The sequence below is a fragment of the Hemiscyllium ocellatum genome, chromosome 5, assembly GCF_020745735.1.
Source record: "Hemiscyllium ocellatum isolate sHemOce1 chromosome 5, sHemOce1.pat.X.cur, whole genome shotgun sequence".
Classification (NCBI taxonomy): Eukaryota; Metazoa; Chordata; class Chondrichthyes; order Orectolobiformes; family Hemiscylliidae; genus Hemiscyllium; species Hemiscyllium ocellatum.
Genome location: NC_083405.1, coordinates 71,512,753 through 71,529,286, shown reverse-complemented (window position 1 = coordinate 71,529,286; position 16,534 = coordinate 71,512,753). Strand labels below are relative to the sequence as shown.

Sequence of the window (16,534 nt, the reverse complement as noted above, 5' to 3'; positions counted from 1 at the left end):
ATTGCTGTACATTTCAGCTGCTAATGTTGCAAAAATAAAACACATATGGTAGGACCTGACATCATTCGACAACAATGCAAGGTAGCAGCCAGTCAAAAAGATGCTGCTGTCAGAAGTGAATACAACAAAAAGCAAAGGGATCCAGAACTCAGTGGCTGGAATAACATCACACATCGAAAGTGCGTGATACAGGTTAGGTTATGAGGCCTTTGAAAAAGTGGCTACAGCAGTGGAGCCTGAGCACCAATACTGTTGTAATAACTGTCCATACTTACAGGATCCTGGACAAGGTGATGGAGCAATAACTCCACCCCTGCCTCTGAACACTGCCTCCCAATTCTGGACTGAAAATGTGTTGCTGGAAAAGCGTAGCAGGTCAGGCAGCATCCAAGGAGCAGGAGAATGGATGTTTCAGGCATAAGCCCTTCTTCAGGCTCATGCCCGAAACGTTGATTCTCCTGCTCCTTGGTTGCTACCTGACCTGCTGCGCTTTTCCAGCAACACATTTTCAGCTCTGATCTCCAGCATCTGCAATCCTCACTTCCTCCCAATTCTGGAGTAATGGAGCAGCAATGCAGAAAGTCTCATCTCCAATAAGGGGAATCTCCACGTCAGTCCTGATCTCCAATTCAACTCTCCCACTACCCAGACCTTCCAAGCCCCTCATCTCCATTGGCTTATGCCATCAGCAGCACACCCACATGCAAGCTTATCATACAGCCTGTTGTAAACAGTTGGGTGACAGGCTGTGTCTGTGCATGTGCAAAAGCCATTTTAGTATTATGGATAATTATTCAGCTATGCAACCTTCATGATAACTGCCTGGATACAAAGTTCAACTCCTTTGAAACAAAACAAAATCATGCTTAGAAACGAACACTTCAGTACAGGAATGGCGGTTAGACGTTACAAATTGAAATAAATCGTGTTGCGAAATCTGCATTTTAGCTTGGACACAAAGAAAAACCCATTTTCATCTACCTCTACGTAATATTCACATTTAAAATATTAAAATATGGAGGCACAGAAGTCAAGAAATTTCATGACATATAAAATCTATGACACATACAACAGATTTTGCAATACAAGGTTAAGTAACTACTTATGAAAAATGCTGACGGTATACCTTGAGAAAAATGAAAATTAAGATTAAGATGAACAATGATTCTTAAAAGATTACTGCATAATGTTCAAGAACCAATTAAATGCTATTTATATTTAGAGTACCATTTGTCAGTTTCACCAAATTAACTTTCAGCATCAGGAAAACGTCTTTTTTTGGAAGTAATTATACATGGGTTTCTGGATTCCATATTTTAGAAAATAAAATTAAAATATGATTGAACTAATATTCCTGCACAGACTATTAATCAGTGTAAAACAGCAGATGGACAGCATTACCTCTGTCTCCGTGTACTTTTCCATCATAGTTTTTAATGAGTTCTTCAATAAAAGTCCCATCCTGATCCAGGATTTCATCTCCCATGTAAGGAATGTTGTGTAGAACAGTTTCGTCTTCCACCTTAAATTAACAAAAGTCCTTTATATCTAATTATAAAAACAAAATGTAGCAAACATTTGCAGTTCATTTTTGACCTCCTATGAAGTGACATGTTTAAACACATGGAATATTTGTCAGTTCTCCTCAAGTATTACAAAATTATCAGTATAGAGGAATCCATATGAGTTTTTATTCGGGTAGAAGAAAGGAAGAATTACATTAAGTTTGAAAAGTCAAGATTGAAAAACATGATTTTCAGGAACAAAGTCAAAACGAGTTCTTCAGAAATTAGAGGACTCTTAATTTCTATTAGGTTTAGATAGCAGCACGAGTGCTTCCTTTGTAACAATAAGTTTCTGGAGCATGTGCTAGTTAAATTTTAAAAATAGTCTGCATGAAAAATACCTGTCACCTCAGGTGATTAACAAATATAGCGAGTCGATATTATTAAAAATAAACTGAACACTCAGTTGGACACAAGAAATAAAATTAAGTGAAGATTTATTTTTATAGATTAGATTACTTGCAGTGTGGAAAGAGGACCTTCGGCCCAACAAGTCCACACCGACCCTCCGAAGAGCAACCCCCCCAGACCTATTCCCCTATATTTACCCCCTTCACCTTACACGATGGACAATTTAGCATGGCCAACGCACCTAACCTGCACATTTTTGGACTGTGGGAGGAAACCGGAGCACCTGGAGGAAACCCACGCAGACACGGGGAGAATGTGTAAACTCCACACAGATAGTTGCCTGAGGCAGGAATTGAACCCAGGTCTCTGGTGCTGCAAGGCAGCAGTGCTAACCACTGTGCCACCATGGCACCCAAAGGTTCTTCCTTTGTTCAAGTGAAAATAATTTTAAGAACTTCAGTGGATTATACTATCCATGGATACAATACAAATAAACAAAACATTTTAAAACATAATTCTTGCATATTCCAAAACACATACCATGAAATTTTGCTGAAGGGGAGACCAAGAGTACATAACTGGAATGGAGGCCACTGCATTCAAAGTCTTCAAGGGAATGACTTGCTTTGGAAATTCTGAGAATCCACTCTCCACAGCACACTAGAAATAAACAAAAAAAATCTTAGGATATACTGCAGAAAGACAATCGGAAGTTTCCGGTCAACCGACTACATAGTTTAAAGGCTAGGATGGCATTACATGGTTATACTGAAATGTATTAATGTGATTAAAAGCACAGAAATTTAAAGTGCAAGATACTATTTGACCCACCAAGATAAATGAAATAATTTATGAATCCCGCTTCCCTCTGCATTCTCCACAGCCCGATATTGTTTGCTCCTTCAAAATGTTTATCAATTGCATAGCAGGGGAAGAGCTATTCAACATTTTATTTCTTGCTAACTGGTAAATCATAATCCATATCAAACTCTGTGCACAAAGTTAATACCATGACGATGATCTCCACACCCTGACAGAATCAAAATCTTCTGATCAGAACTTTTACAATCGGCCCTAAACACAACTACATTGCTTCCCACCATAAGCAGCCTCCTTGCCACAGCCCCAATCATAACCAGCAAACTCTCCATACAGTAATGTCAATCATTAATCATTTAATGATAACTTTAAATGTATTTTCATAAGAGTATTTTTACTGGTTATTGAATGATGTCAGTAATTGTAATGCAGATCTGCATCAATAATGTACTTGGTTATGTATTTAAGTGATCTTGGTGATACAAAATTGTGATACAACTTGCACAATAGTGTAAACTACTGACAACTCCATCTCAACAGACTTTACACATGAATTAAAGGCAAACATAATCAATCAACTTTAATGAACATTTGAATTAGGTGCTGAAGTAGCTCATCATGCTCCTTGAGTCTACTCCACTATTCAATAAGATCCTGGTTTTTTTGTGTTTCAGACTTCACATTATGATTTCCCCTGAAATTCCTATTCGGTCTCTTGTATAACAAGAACCTATCTAGTTCCACCTTAAATATATTCAATTACCTGACCTAAACTGGCTAAGGCAGAGACTTCCAAAGTTGCATAAAAAGAAGTTCTGGTCACTGGCATTTTTACTTGGAGGTCACTAGTTAATCCATCTCATGACACAGTACAAAGTCTAATACAACCTGCTCTCAAGATTGTCCTTTCTAAGAAATGCTCTGGAACCAACTAGAAAGCATTAGTTGAAACCTTCATTCAGGCTACCACTGCCAAACCAATTTTTCCAATTACATGCAGATTAAAGTCATTCACGACTACTCCCATACCCATGTCACAAGCACCCAGGTGTTCCTTTTGGTTTACTTTGTCCCATGTTGTGGTTACCATACAGAGACCTTGAGACTATCCAAGTTAGTGGGTTCTTCTCCCTAGTGTTCCTCATCCTCAACCAAACCAAAGTTTTGATTTCCATAACTAATGTCATGTATTGCTTGCACACATGAACACTACTTTATACTAAAAGACACCCATTTTAATCACACAGGTATAAAAGATATCGATCTTTGCCCGATGTCTTCTTACAGTTAAGAATTTTATTAGTTAAACACTGATACTTAGTGATAGTAATCTGACTACAGTTTTCAAAGATTTTATCTAGTCAATTAGTACCATTATCTGTGAAGTTTAATTCAATCAAACCTATGAGTGATTAAGTAATTATCGGCTTTATAGCTGGAAGTTGCAAACAAGGTGCAATCAGCTAAGAGACTACTGATGAAAAGATTTTATGGACAGTACCCAATGCATAAAATAACACCTCCACCTGAACACAGCCAAGAATCGATGGCTATTAAGAGAAAGGGAGCCTGGTTTGCTGAATCTGTGAATGATCAATACAATATTTTATTTTACATTAAAAAGGTTAGAAAAAACGCAGCCTTCATTGACCATTTTTTCTTTTGGAAAACACACAACTTTGGTCAAAATAAAAATCAATGAGTCATTATTTTTTATTCGTTCACAGAATATTGGCATCATTAATTGCCAATTCCTAACTGCCTTTGAGATGGTGGTGTTGAGCTTCCTTCTTGAATCACTGCAACCCATGTTGCATAGGTACTTTCACAATGCTGTTGGGAAGGGAATTCCATCCATTGTGGATGACAACAAGCTTCTCAAAAAAGAAAAAATTCTTGTAAGCACAAAACATTCTTGATGCAATAACCATTACACAAAAATAAACAGTTGTGCTGGAAAAGCACAGCAGATCAGGCAGCATCAGAGGAGCTGATCTAAACTCTGTTTTTCAGCATCTGCAGTCCTCGTTTTTAAAACCACAAAAATAAATAATTTTAATCTCAATTCATGCCAGTATTTCAGAGTTCTATACCCAAAGGTTGTAGAAGTCTCTGAAGCCAACAGTTGCCAATTAACTTTGGTTAACACAAATTGCGCAAATTATTTATAGAATGCTGATTAACAAGCCTAAATTCCCCCAGATATAGTGAAAGTCTTTATAATGTTCATATCAGTTAATAACACGTTGCAGCATTGGATAGGAGAACGTAAGAAGCATTCTTTGTATTGGGAGGGTGACTGTGCACAAAAAACTTTATGTTTACCATAAATGCTTTTCCCAGAAAAAAAAATCTATTATACCTCTCTGGTACCACGCATTGTGCTCACAGAAGTCATGATATGAACAGGTTGTATCCGGTGTTGCTTCCAATCCTGATTCAAGATTTCTGTCTTCTCTTTGATTTTTTGGCGATTTGCATTGAACATGCTCTGTGAAGTGAATAAAAGATATTTGTTTAAATTTAATTTATTGATCTAAACCACAAAACATGACTTATAAAAATAAAAGTTTGAAAAAGGAGGAGGTCATTTGTCTCCTCCTGCCTGCTCTACCATTGAATAGGATCATGGCGGATTATCAATTTCAAATTTCATAACCTCATTATGGCATTCCAAACACTTTTGATTTTCTTACATAACAAAACTGTGTCCACATCAAACTTAAATAATCAATGACATGACCTACATCGCCTTCTGAGATGGAGCTTCAAATTTCACAATCCTTCGAGGTGGTGGGTGCAATTTCTACCTTAAAAAGGATGCCCTCGAATCTTAAAAGTAATGATTCCTATTTTGGACTCAACTGCAAGAAGAATAACTGTCACGTCCATCTTGTCTAGGCTATCCAAGATCTTATAAAATTTCTTTAAAATCAATTACACTGAGTTGGTGGGACCTGAACCTACACCTTTTAGTCCAAATCTAGTGTGAACATAACACCACCTCAAGAGCCAGTCTTGTGCATTTCATTCAAGTCACCCCTCACTCAAACTCCAGCAAAAACAAGCCCAGGCTGTACATATCATTCCCTTGCTCAACTTGCTCATTCCAGGCATCAATCTAGTACACCTTTTCTGGACCTTCTTCAATGCAATTACATTATTCCTTCAATAAAGAAACCAAACTATACAAAACATTTCAAACATAATCTCAATGTCCTAGAACTGAAGGATATATGGAGAAAGAGAGAGAGATTCCTCCAGGTGCTGTGGTTTCCTCTCACAGTCCAAAGATGTGCAGATCAGGTGAATTGGCCATGCTAAATTGCTTAGTGTTCAGGAGTGTGTAGGTTAGCTGCATTAGTCATGGGAACTATAGAACAATAGGTTGGAGGAATGGGTCCAGGTGGGATCCTCTTTGGAGGGCCAGTGAGGGTTTGTTGTGTCAACTGGCCTGTTTCCACACTGTAGAGATTCAATAAAGTTCTATAAAAAATGCTTTGATATGGTGCCACTCAAATGATCATTGTATTTGTCTACCGTGTCTCTTTCCCCCAACCTATGTCAGCCATGCTCGCATGCCGCACAAGAACAAAAGTCAGCATACAATAATGGAAACAAAACTTAAAAGGGCCTACATGACGACGGTTAAAAAAAAAAGATAAATTGGTCACAGTTTAGATTTTCAGTAAATCTCTTCGCCAAGCTTTTATTAAATTGGCGCAAGGAAGTAATGAATGCTCAGCATTAAGATATAGGTACAATAAGTACTTTTGCTACATAGCAGTTTGATAATAATTGGGAGAAGGGTAATGGTTATTCTGTTTATTAACATTTAGGAACAATTCCAACCAGTGTCAAGTAGATCCTGGTGTCATAGCTGCAGGGGTAAAGCTTGGTTTACGGAGCCAAAAATGAGGACTGGAGATTACAGTTGAGTGAGAGATGCTGGAAAAGCACAGCAGGTCAGGCAACATCCAAGAGCAGGAGTGTCGACGTTTCAGGCAAAAGCCCTTCATCAGGAATGAGGAATTGGCTTACGAAGCATCTAGTTTTGTAGTTTTTTTTATTCCTTAGCATGTGTACATGAATGGTTAGACAGGCATTTATGATCAATTCACAAGGAATGTACATGACTGAATAACTTGCTAGGTCACTTTCAGGGTATCCAAGAGTTGCAAATAAAGTTCAGGGTGGTAGGTTTCCTTACTTAACATACTTTCATGAGCAAATGTAAAATTTGTACTCCAGCATGCATAAGATCACGTGGTGCCAGTAAATCAAAAATACAGTTAAGTTATTGCAAATGTGGTAACAGTAGGAACCTGAATTTTTGACAACGTCCCACATGGTAGAGTAGTTAAAAAAATAAAAGTACAGGGAATTCAGGTTTTCCACCTCTCCCCTCAATATTATTTTAAATCTATGCCCCCAATCCCTTCTAACATAAATAGGTGATTCTCAGACATTGCCTAGGCCCTCCACAATTTTGTATATCAAGATTTTTCTAATGTCCCACCACATTGGATACAATCTCTTACAGCGGTTTGTTTTCAAAACCCAACAACATCCTCAAATCTTCTCTTTCCTCTTTCTAATACTGTACATCTTTTCTTTATTGAGGTGATCAAAACTGCACACAATACTCAAGCTGTAACCTAACTAATGATATATACAGTTCCAGCATAATCACATTGTTCTTGTATTCCAGACCTCTGCTAAATGAGGAAAGGCTTTCATATGCTATCTCAACCAACTTATCGATCAGCATTGTTCTTGTCCACCCAACCAGTCCATTGGAGTCCACCTGCAGTTTAAAGGCTAACTCCCTCATTATGAACTACGTGTCCAATGTTTGTGTTCTCTCGAAGCTTGTTAATTATACTCCCCATATTTATGTCCAAATTGTTAATATATACACCATAAAAATCAGAGGACCTAGTACTGAGCCTGTGGAACCCATTGGGAACAGCTTTCCAGTTGCAAAACAACATAAAATTACCTTTCGTTTCCTACAACTGAACCAATGTTGCTATATTGCTGAATCCAAATATCCAAAAGTAACTAAATAGATATTGTGAATAATAAATGTTTTGAAATAGAGATCATTGCATAGCAGTTAAGTTTTTTTTTCTTTCCACTCATCACTTAGCTGAAAGTTCTAAAGTGTAGAAAGGGTTACTTTTGTTCACTTATGAGATGTGGACATTAATCATTATGCTAACTTTACTGTCCAAACCTAACTGCCTGGAGAAGAGGCAATGGTGAACGGTCTTGAATTGCTGCAGTTCTTAAAGGTATTGGGACACCATAGTGCTGTTAGAGAGTTTCAAGATTTTAATTCAGCAGTGAAGGAACAGCAACAATACCAAGTAAGGATCATGTGGCTTATAAGTGATGGTATCCCTAGGCAACCTCTGCCCTTTCTAGATAATATAGGTTTGGAAGGTGCTGGAGGTCCTCAAGGAAGAGATAGACAGATGTTTTTAAATTAGCAATGGCTAAAAAGGGTTATGGGCAACAGGCAAGGAATTGGAGTTGAAGCTGAGATTAAATCAGTCGTGACCAAATTAAAATAGCTGAGCAGGCTCAAGGAGCTCAATGCCTACTACTGCTCTTAGTTTTTATGTTCTTATGCTGAAGGAGTCTTGGTGAATTGCTTCAGTTTATCTTGTGAATGTACACATTGTTGCCACTATGCATTGCTGGTTAAAGGAGTGAATGTTGAATGGGATTTCAATCAAGCAAAGTGCTCTGTGCTGAATGGTAACAAGCTTCTGATGTTGTTGAAGATGTTATCATGGAGAATATTCCATTACACTCCTGATGGGAACTCTGCAGGTGGTGAACAGATTCTAGGGAGTTACTTGCTAGGGAATTCAGTGCCTCTGGCCTGTTCTCAGAACCAAAGTATTTATATGACTAGTTCAGTTCAGTTTCTGTCAATGGTGTCCTGAGTATCATTACCATTGCTGAACTCTCTCACTCAGTGTCATTAAACATCAAGGAGGTGATGATTCAAATCTCTCATCAGAGATGGTCATTGCCTGACACCTAAGCAACAAGTAACTTTGCCCTTATGTAGCAAGATCTGGACAACATATTGAGCTGGCTCACGAGTCTATTTTAGTATCTGAGGTATTGCAAATGGCGACATATATCCTATATCACTCAGTTTGTGCACAAGTGTCTGTGTTTTTTTCAATTTCCAAAAGCACTGAAGTTTTGATGAAGGACTAAAGTCATTTCCAATACAAACAAAAAGCATGCAACAATATGGGACAGGAGGCCCGAGTTATATAAAAGTCTGTCGAGGCAAAGCTTTAAAAAGGGGCGCTTTTCTTTTAAAGCTAGGAACTAAACAATCAGCAAAAATAAAAGCAGCTGATGGTGAGATCTGCCTCAGGAATTAAATTGTCTGTCACCTTAGACCCAAGATAACAGAATTTGTTAAACAATAAGTATGATTGAGGGTGGAGATATTACACCTCCCCCACTACAATTTTCTGAGGCTTATAGAATCAGAATCCCTACAGTGTGGGAGCAGGCCCTTGAGCTCAACAAGCCCACACTGGGCCTCTGAAGAGTAACCCAACCGGACCCATTCCCCTATCCTACATTTACCCCTGACTAATGCACCTAACCTACACATCCCTATTATAGCATGGCTAATTCACCGAACCTGCACATCTTTAGATTGTGGGAGTAAACCAGAGCACTCGGAGGAAGCCCACACAGACACAGGAAGAATGTGCAAATTCCACACAGTTACCAGAGGCTGAAAATGAACCAGCGTCCCTGGTGCTGTTAGGCAGCAGTGCGAACTACTGAACCACCATAAGGAAAAACAAGCTAACAACTACGGAAGACAAGCTATAAAATCTAGGTAGTTGAGTTTACTTGTGAACAAATATATAACAGTATAGGGAATTCACAGATTAAGACAGGCTAAATGCCTGTTATTAGCCGGTTATTAGCCTAAAATAATATTTTTGATATATCCTCAACAGGAGTCACTTTCATTTTGCGTTTTAGAGCTAGCTGTCAGAAACAAATTATTACATTTACAAATGATCTAAAACTATTGAAAAATGGTGAACTCAAGGTTTAACATGATATTGGACTACTGGGAATGAAGGCAGGTTACAAAGTGCAAATTAAATAATCACGCTAAATAAATAAAAAGATAATGCTCCAATATCTCAGTTCTTTATGAAAAGAATTAGATTGTATTTGCTAAGATTCTTAATTTTTGTTACCTTACTAAACGTTCATCCTATAGATAACGTTATTTGTTAATTAGAAGCACAGGAGATTGATTTCCCCCTTCTGCACGGTGGGCAGACATAATGATTCACTCCCTACAATATATGAAATGCTACACTCAAGATTGAATTATATAAATAAGAGCACCCCCTCCTGGTTCCAGAAAAATAGCAACTACAGACTGAATACATGCGACATCAACTCAAACCATTCTTACCTTAACTTCATCTGCACGTCTAAAGCGTTTCAGCTGTCGAAGACGCATATACTCAGATTTAACCCGCTTTCGCCAGCAAACTGGTCCTTTTGTAGATTTCTTACCAGTAAAACCCATTTTTACTCAGTAGAGGTATCTTTCAGTACTAAATGTTTATACTCCCAGCCAGTGATAAAATTCTGCAAAAGAAGTAAAAGTTAAAACAACATATATTGCACGTTCACACATCCTCCATAGTATATTTAGAGTTTTGAATATGGCAGAAAAGTTTTCAAAAATAAAACTCCATTTGCGATGCTGCAATTTGGCATATTGTCTGTGATTATTCCAAAAAAAAACTGGAAATTTATCTGCTTATACAATAATTAGGTAAATCAACTCACCCACTTGCATTTCCTTTAGCACTAGACTTGTTCTTTAGCCCAATAAATCAAGTAATTAAAAGTTGTTGATTATCCAAGTGAAAACCTGAGTTCCAACGAAGTAATCTAATTTTTCTAATCAACCTGTTCAGACATGTTATCACATACCTTTGGAGCAAGTGGGACTTGAACCTAGACCTCCTGATCCAGGGGTAAGGACACTACCACTACATCACTATGAAATCATCTATACTGCTCGCTCCATTCATTTAGAGCCACCGAGCTGAGTCTTAGCCCCATATACCAGTTTATCTTTTTAGTTCTGGAAAAGAGAGTCATACAAAACTACAAACATTAACTGTTTCCACAAATGCTGCAAATTTTTCCAGCTTTAAATGTTCATTTCAGATTTTCACAATCAGCATTTGCCTTCTGCAGTAGCACACTAGCTGCCAGACTGCCTTGTAGCCAAACGTCAGTTGTTATCAGGACAGTCATCCCCAAAACACTACTACATATTACTTTCTGGATTACTCACTCTTCCTTCCAACTCCACCATCATATGCTTAGCACTTATGAACATCAAGGCACAGCAGTTGTACCACTGAATGAAATGAATATATTTGCAATGCATTTGAAACCATGCTATGAGCATCTACTTTTGTAAATGGCCATTTCTTCAAGAAAACTTTTAAACTGGTGTTTAGTTTTCTTTAATCAACAAGTGGGGCTGCATGCGGGGAATATGCTTCAGGCGGATTAAAAAAACTACCCTATAATAGTTAAGTAGTAAGTGAAGAATTATACAAGCAGCATTGTTTTTCAAATTTCCTATTTCATCAAAGATAGATATATCCTTAATACGGTAGGAAAACACCAGAAGAAAAAGAAATGCCACTCACAACAGTGCCTGGGATAAGTAAATGTGTAATCACTACTGATCTACCAGATTAAAATTTAAAAAAGGCTCTAAATAAGAAAACAAAATTTCCTGACAGGAAATTAAATTCTGGAAAATATTAAAATGAGTCCTTCAGTGATTTGACTGATGATCATGTTTCCACAAGTTAGGCACTTATCCAGGTTTGCCAGAACTACCAACAATCTGTTTGCAACACACTTTTCCTGTTCAATAATTGAGGGTGTTAATAGGTACAAATTTTCATTTCTTACCCATTTCTTTGGGAAGTAAAGATGTGAAATTCAAATACAGTTTCCAAACTTTAGTCTGAAAAACAACTGAAATGCTCAGATTTAAATTTTATTCAAATCTGAATTATTCAGTCTCAATTTGTAATATTTTTTCAGCCATAAAATGGCTCCCTTAGACTAAAAATACAAATCAGCACCAACGTCTCACACAAACTGCAAGAATTCACGAAGTTGAATAATGCTTTACCATCTGCTAAACTGCAAATAACTAATATGCATTTAGAACATTTTTAATAGGTGTGATCCAATCAGACATTGAGTGGTGCACCCAATCCAGTCACCATCCTTTAGGGAGGACGTGAAGGCCATTGAATGAATACAGAAGAGATTTACCACAACAATTCCAGGGACAAGCGAATTCAACTGCTGGATTAAGTTGGAAAAACAGAAGTTGTACTTAGAGTACAGCATCGCAATGGGAGATCTGATAATAGTGTATTTTAAAAAAGGCAGGTTTAGATAGTAGATTGAATCATACAATTCCCATTTGCCAAGTGTACAATGGACTAGAGGAAAAAGATATAAGAATTGGGACAAGAGAAAATGTTGCGGTGATCGCAAGGAAAAAGCAAGCCTCAAGTCTTGGTGAACTGCATACTCAAACAAAAAAGGTAGCTGATGTGGAATTCAAAAGCAAACAGATCAGCCATGTGGCAAAACAGGCTCACGGGTCCCAAATGATTACTTCAATTCCTAACATGTTTGTCTGCAACAGCTTTTAAAGGCAGCAACAATGGTCAAGAACTCTATCACCTACCAATTATTTCAAAGAAATTAGATGAAATAAGTCTGCAGGGTAAGGGAACTACCACCCACCTGGCTAAATAGCTTGTTAACCTCACATATGAAGAATGATAGATGCAATGTTCAATCTAGTTCTATAACAATACTACTAGAATTAGAAGTAGAAAAAAAAAATAAAAATCACTGCCTGAGATATTAAAAAGAGTGGCATGTGACTGTGAGGGGATGTCCGAGGATTGCCTTGTGGGCATTACTAACTGTGATGTAAAGATTTTTGTATAAAGGAAAGACTGTTTCCTTTGTGCAGAGACACCCCTGGACATGACATAGAAGCATGAAAAGACAGTGTTCAAGCTTGTACTTGTACTGTGCTTAATAAATTTGGTTGCTTGTTCACAGAAGTTGGCGTTTGCAGTTGCATCAAGTGTGTAAGAATCTCAAGAACATAACATGCCTAACAAAAGTCTACTGGAATACTGCATTCAAAAACCAAACATCCTCCACCCATATTTATAGAAGGCTGCATTGCGTCAGTTAATCACATTTCAAAGTGTAAATCACACTCCAAATGTATTCATAAAACCAGTTAGATCACCAGCATGGCACAACTTGGCAACCAGTGAGAAAAATCACAAGTGAGAAACAGGAAATATGCACAGATGCAAGGCCTGTTATAAACTACATAGCCAGATAAATACATACCACATTCACAACTTTTCTTTCTCATCCTAGTGAAAAAAAGTCTTCAGACAGATTAAACCATTAAGACATCACACTTACGTGAGGTGGTGGTATATTGTCTTTGTCACTGGATTAATAAGCAAGAGAATCCAGGCTAATGCACTGTGGACTGGGATGCTAATCCCATCATAGTATGTAGTGAAATTAAATTTCTATTAATAAATATGGAATTAAAAAAGGCACAGTGATGCTCATAAAAATCCATCTAGCTATATAATGAAATTGGCCATTCTTGGTTGGTTTGGTCTATGTGACCCCAGACCCACAGCAATGCGGTTGACTACATTCTTAAATGGCTTAAGAAACCATAGAACATTACGGCACAGTACAGGCCCTTCAGCCCTTGAGGTTGTGCTGATGTGTGGAACCAACCTGAAGGCCATCTAACCTACACTATTCTGTTCTTGCCCATATGCATATCCAATGACCATTTAAATGCCCTTAAAGTTGGTGAGTCTACTACTGTTGCAATAGCGCATTCCACGCCCCTACGAAAGAGAGTAAAATCAGTCACTCATTTCAAGGCAATTTGGGATGCACAACAAATACTAGATTGCCAGCAATAATGGTCATCATATCAAATATTAAAACTCAAAGCAAAAGCATGTTAATTATAGTTTGATACTTCTACCAACCCCTTAAAACAAAGAATTTTTCAGTTTGATTCGCTGGGCAACATGATGAATTAACCTTGGCCTCAGTCTATGTTGGTTTTTGTTACAGATTCAATTGACAATCACTTCTCACTCCTTGCTAAATTCAAGCAATAGGTCAGGTATAATCACATTCTTACTGTATCCCATCTATTAGCTTCTTTGAACACTGTTCACATCATCATTGCCCTCCAGCACAGCCTTCAGGCTGTTGCAAACCAAGCTCATCTCAGCAAAGCATAAACAATTTTTCCCTCTTGCATTCTATAGTGCTATCTCTCACCATAAAATACAAAGCTGTGATTTTAAGTTGCGAGTGCACCAAAGTACAACACAGGGGACTTTAATAGAGAAGACACCATGTCACAAAGAGAAATATGGATAGGCTTGATCAAAGGTCTTCTGCTCAATACAGCTGACTAGTGTTCGGGATACGGGTCACATAGCTGGCATACATTAGTGTGCAGAACGCCTTTCTGGCTTTATTCCAGAATCCTGTTAGTGATCTGCTCCACATCTTGGAATATTGTACACTTTTAGGTCAATTAGATGTAGAGAAGTCATTTTTCAGGAAAGTGTGTCAGACATGGATTGATGGTAGGCAATCACCTGATCAGGATAGCTCCCCCCCACACCCCAAAATTAATCCATAGGATGTTGGCATTGCTGGGCAAATTAGCATTTATTGCCCATCTCCAGTAGATCTTAAGATAATGGTGAGCTGCCTTCTTGAACTGCCACAGTCCATTTGGTGTAGGGAGACCCACAGATTTGTTGGCAAGGAGTTCCAAGACTTTGACTCAGCAACTCTGAAGCAATGGCAAAAATATTTCCAAGTAAGGATCGTGAGCAGTTTGAAAGGCAACTTGGAGGTGGTTAGTGTTCCCATGTACCTGCTATCTTTGTCTTTCTAGATGGTAGCGATTGAGGATTGGGAAGGTGCTGTCTATAGAGCCTTGTAGAACTATGCTGTGCATCTTGTAAATGGTACCCACTGCTGCTGAGCATTGACAGTTGTAAGGGTGAATGTCTGTGGATGTGCCAATTCAATTGGTTGTTTTATCCAAAATGGTGTTGTTCGACCTTCACTCATCGCAGCAAGTCGGATGCATCCACCACATTCCTGACTGGTGCCTTGGACAGGCTCTGGGGAGTTGAGAGGAGTCATTTGCTGAACAATTTATCAGTTGGGCTTAGGACACTACCTGACAAACTCTAACTAGAGATGTACTAGAACCAAGATGTCTAACCTCCAACAGCCATAACCATGTTCCTTTGTGCTAGGTGCGTCTTTCGCTAAGTGCTGCTTAATAGCACTATTAAAGACATCTTGCATCACCTTACCAATTATTCTATAGACCACTTTTAATATATCCTAGTCCATCATCAAGCTGGCATGATGAGCAAAATGGCTTGAGCCGCAAATGTGAGGTTACAAAAGGAGTGGAGCACAGAGCTATAGGAATCCTGACAACATGTACCAACCACAGAAAGTAGGTTGGTGATTCCCAGGGACACACAAGTGGAATGCTTAACAAGCACAATGAAGGAAGGAAGCTCTTTGGATTGCCCCATTTCACAGGTGAATAAGTGTATGGATCTTATTATGGTCTGCAAGAAAATTCTCACATGCTGTTGCAGATTCAAATACAGAAAATGCACCAGTTGAATATCGAAAAAAAGTGCAAGCAACAGGTGGTTAGTTATTGATTTCCAAAAAAAAACCATTTTCAATGAAAATGTTGGGAGAGAGCTGAGCCCAGATGGCATGCCATGACAACAGTACCTGCTTCAGTAAATATGGTGTTGTTAAAACTGAGCTTAAAATCAGACTTCACTACTAGTTTGTATAAGACTGCCTGCCGAAGAGGTTAATCCAAATGTTTCCCAACCTGAAAACATGGATGAACTGAGAGATCCACTCCCTACCGAAGTTCAGGTCTGAGGCATTCAAGTCAGGCAACCTGACTTATTAAGGAAGTCAGGTACAACCTTTAAGTGCTCAGATGCCAATAGGCCATACCAAACAAAGCTTGAGACCCAAATCAACCACACAGACATCAGTCATTTGTGGCAAGGCTAACACGATCTCATGGTCGACAAAGCGAAATCGAATACAATCATGGACAACAGTGTATCCCTACCCAACAAGTTCAATGAATTCTATATTAACTTTGAACACAATTTCGTCAATTCCAAAGCCTTGGTTTCACCTGTACCCACAGTCATTGGCACAGATGTTAGATCAACTTTCTTGAGCACACACCCATGGAAGGTGACCAGTCCAGATGGAGTGCCCGGCCTTGCGCTCAGATCCTGTCCGGACCAGTTGGCAGATGTATTCGGTCTCCTTACTATGACCTAGTGTCTCCATCTGCTTCAAAAAGATCTTCACCATCCCCATGCTAAAGAAAGACTAGGCAATGTGCCTCAATGGCTTACTATATTCCTTATACACTCACGACTGCGTGGCCAAATTCCACCCTAAATCCATTTACAAGTTTGCTGACGACATCATTGTCACAAGGCAGATCTCAAACAACAAGAAGACAGAAAAAGAAAAGATATAGAGTGCAAGAGACAACAATTTCTCTATCGATGTCA

At 38.4% G+C, this 16,534-nt stretch overlaps 1 protein-coding gene across 1 annotated transcript in view; it reads right to left on the bottom strand.

Annotated features, from left to right (window-relative positions):
• ezh2 (enhancer of zeste 2 polycomb repressive complex 2 subunit) overlaps positions 1-16,534 on the bottom strand; it is a 71,886-nt gene that overhangs the window by 40,535 nt on the left and 14,817 nt on the right. Inside the window, exons 2-5 of the mRNA XM_060824850.1 lie at positions 10,219-10,397; positions 5,098-5,226; positions 2,457-2,576; positions 1,402-1,522 (exon numbers count right to left, since the gene is read on the bottom strand). Coding sequence (XP_060680833.1) covers positions 1,402-1,522; positions 2,457-2,576; positions 5,098-5,226; positions 10,219-10,335 — 487 coding nt within the window. The 5' untranslated portion in view covers positions 10,336-10,397. The remainder of the gene's footprint in view (positions 1-1,401; positions 1,523-2,456; positions 2,577-5,097; positions 5,227-10,218; positions 10,398-16,534) is intronic.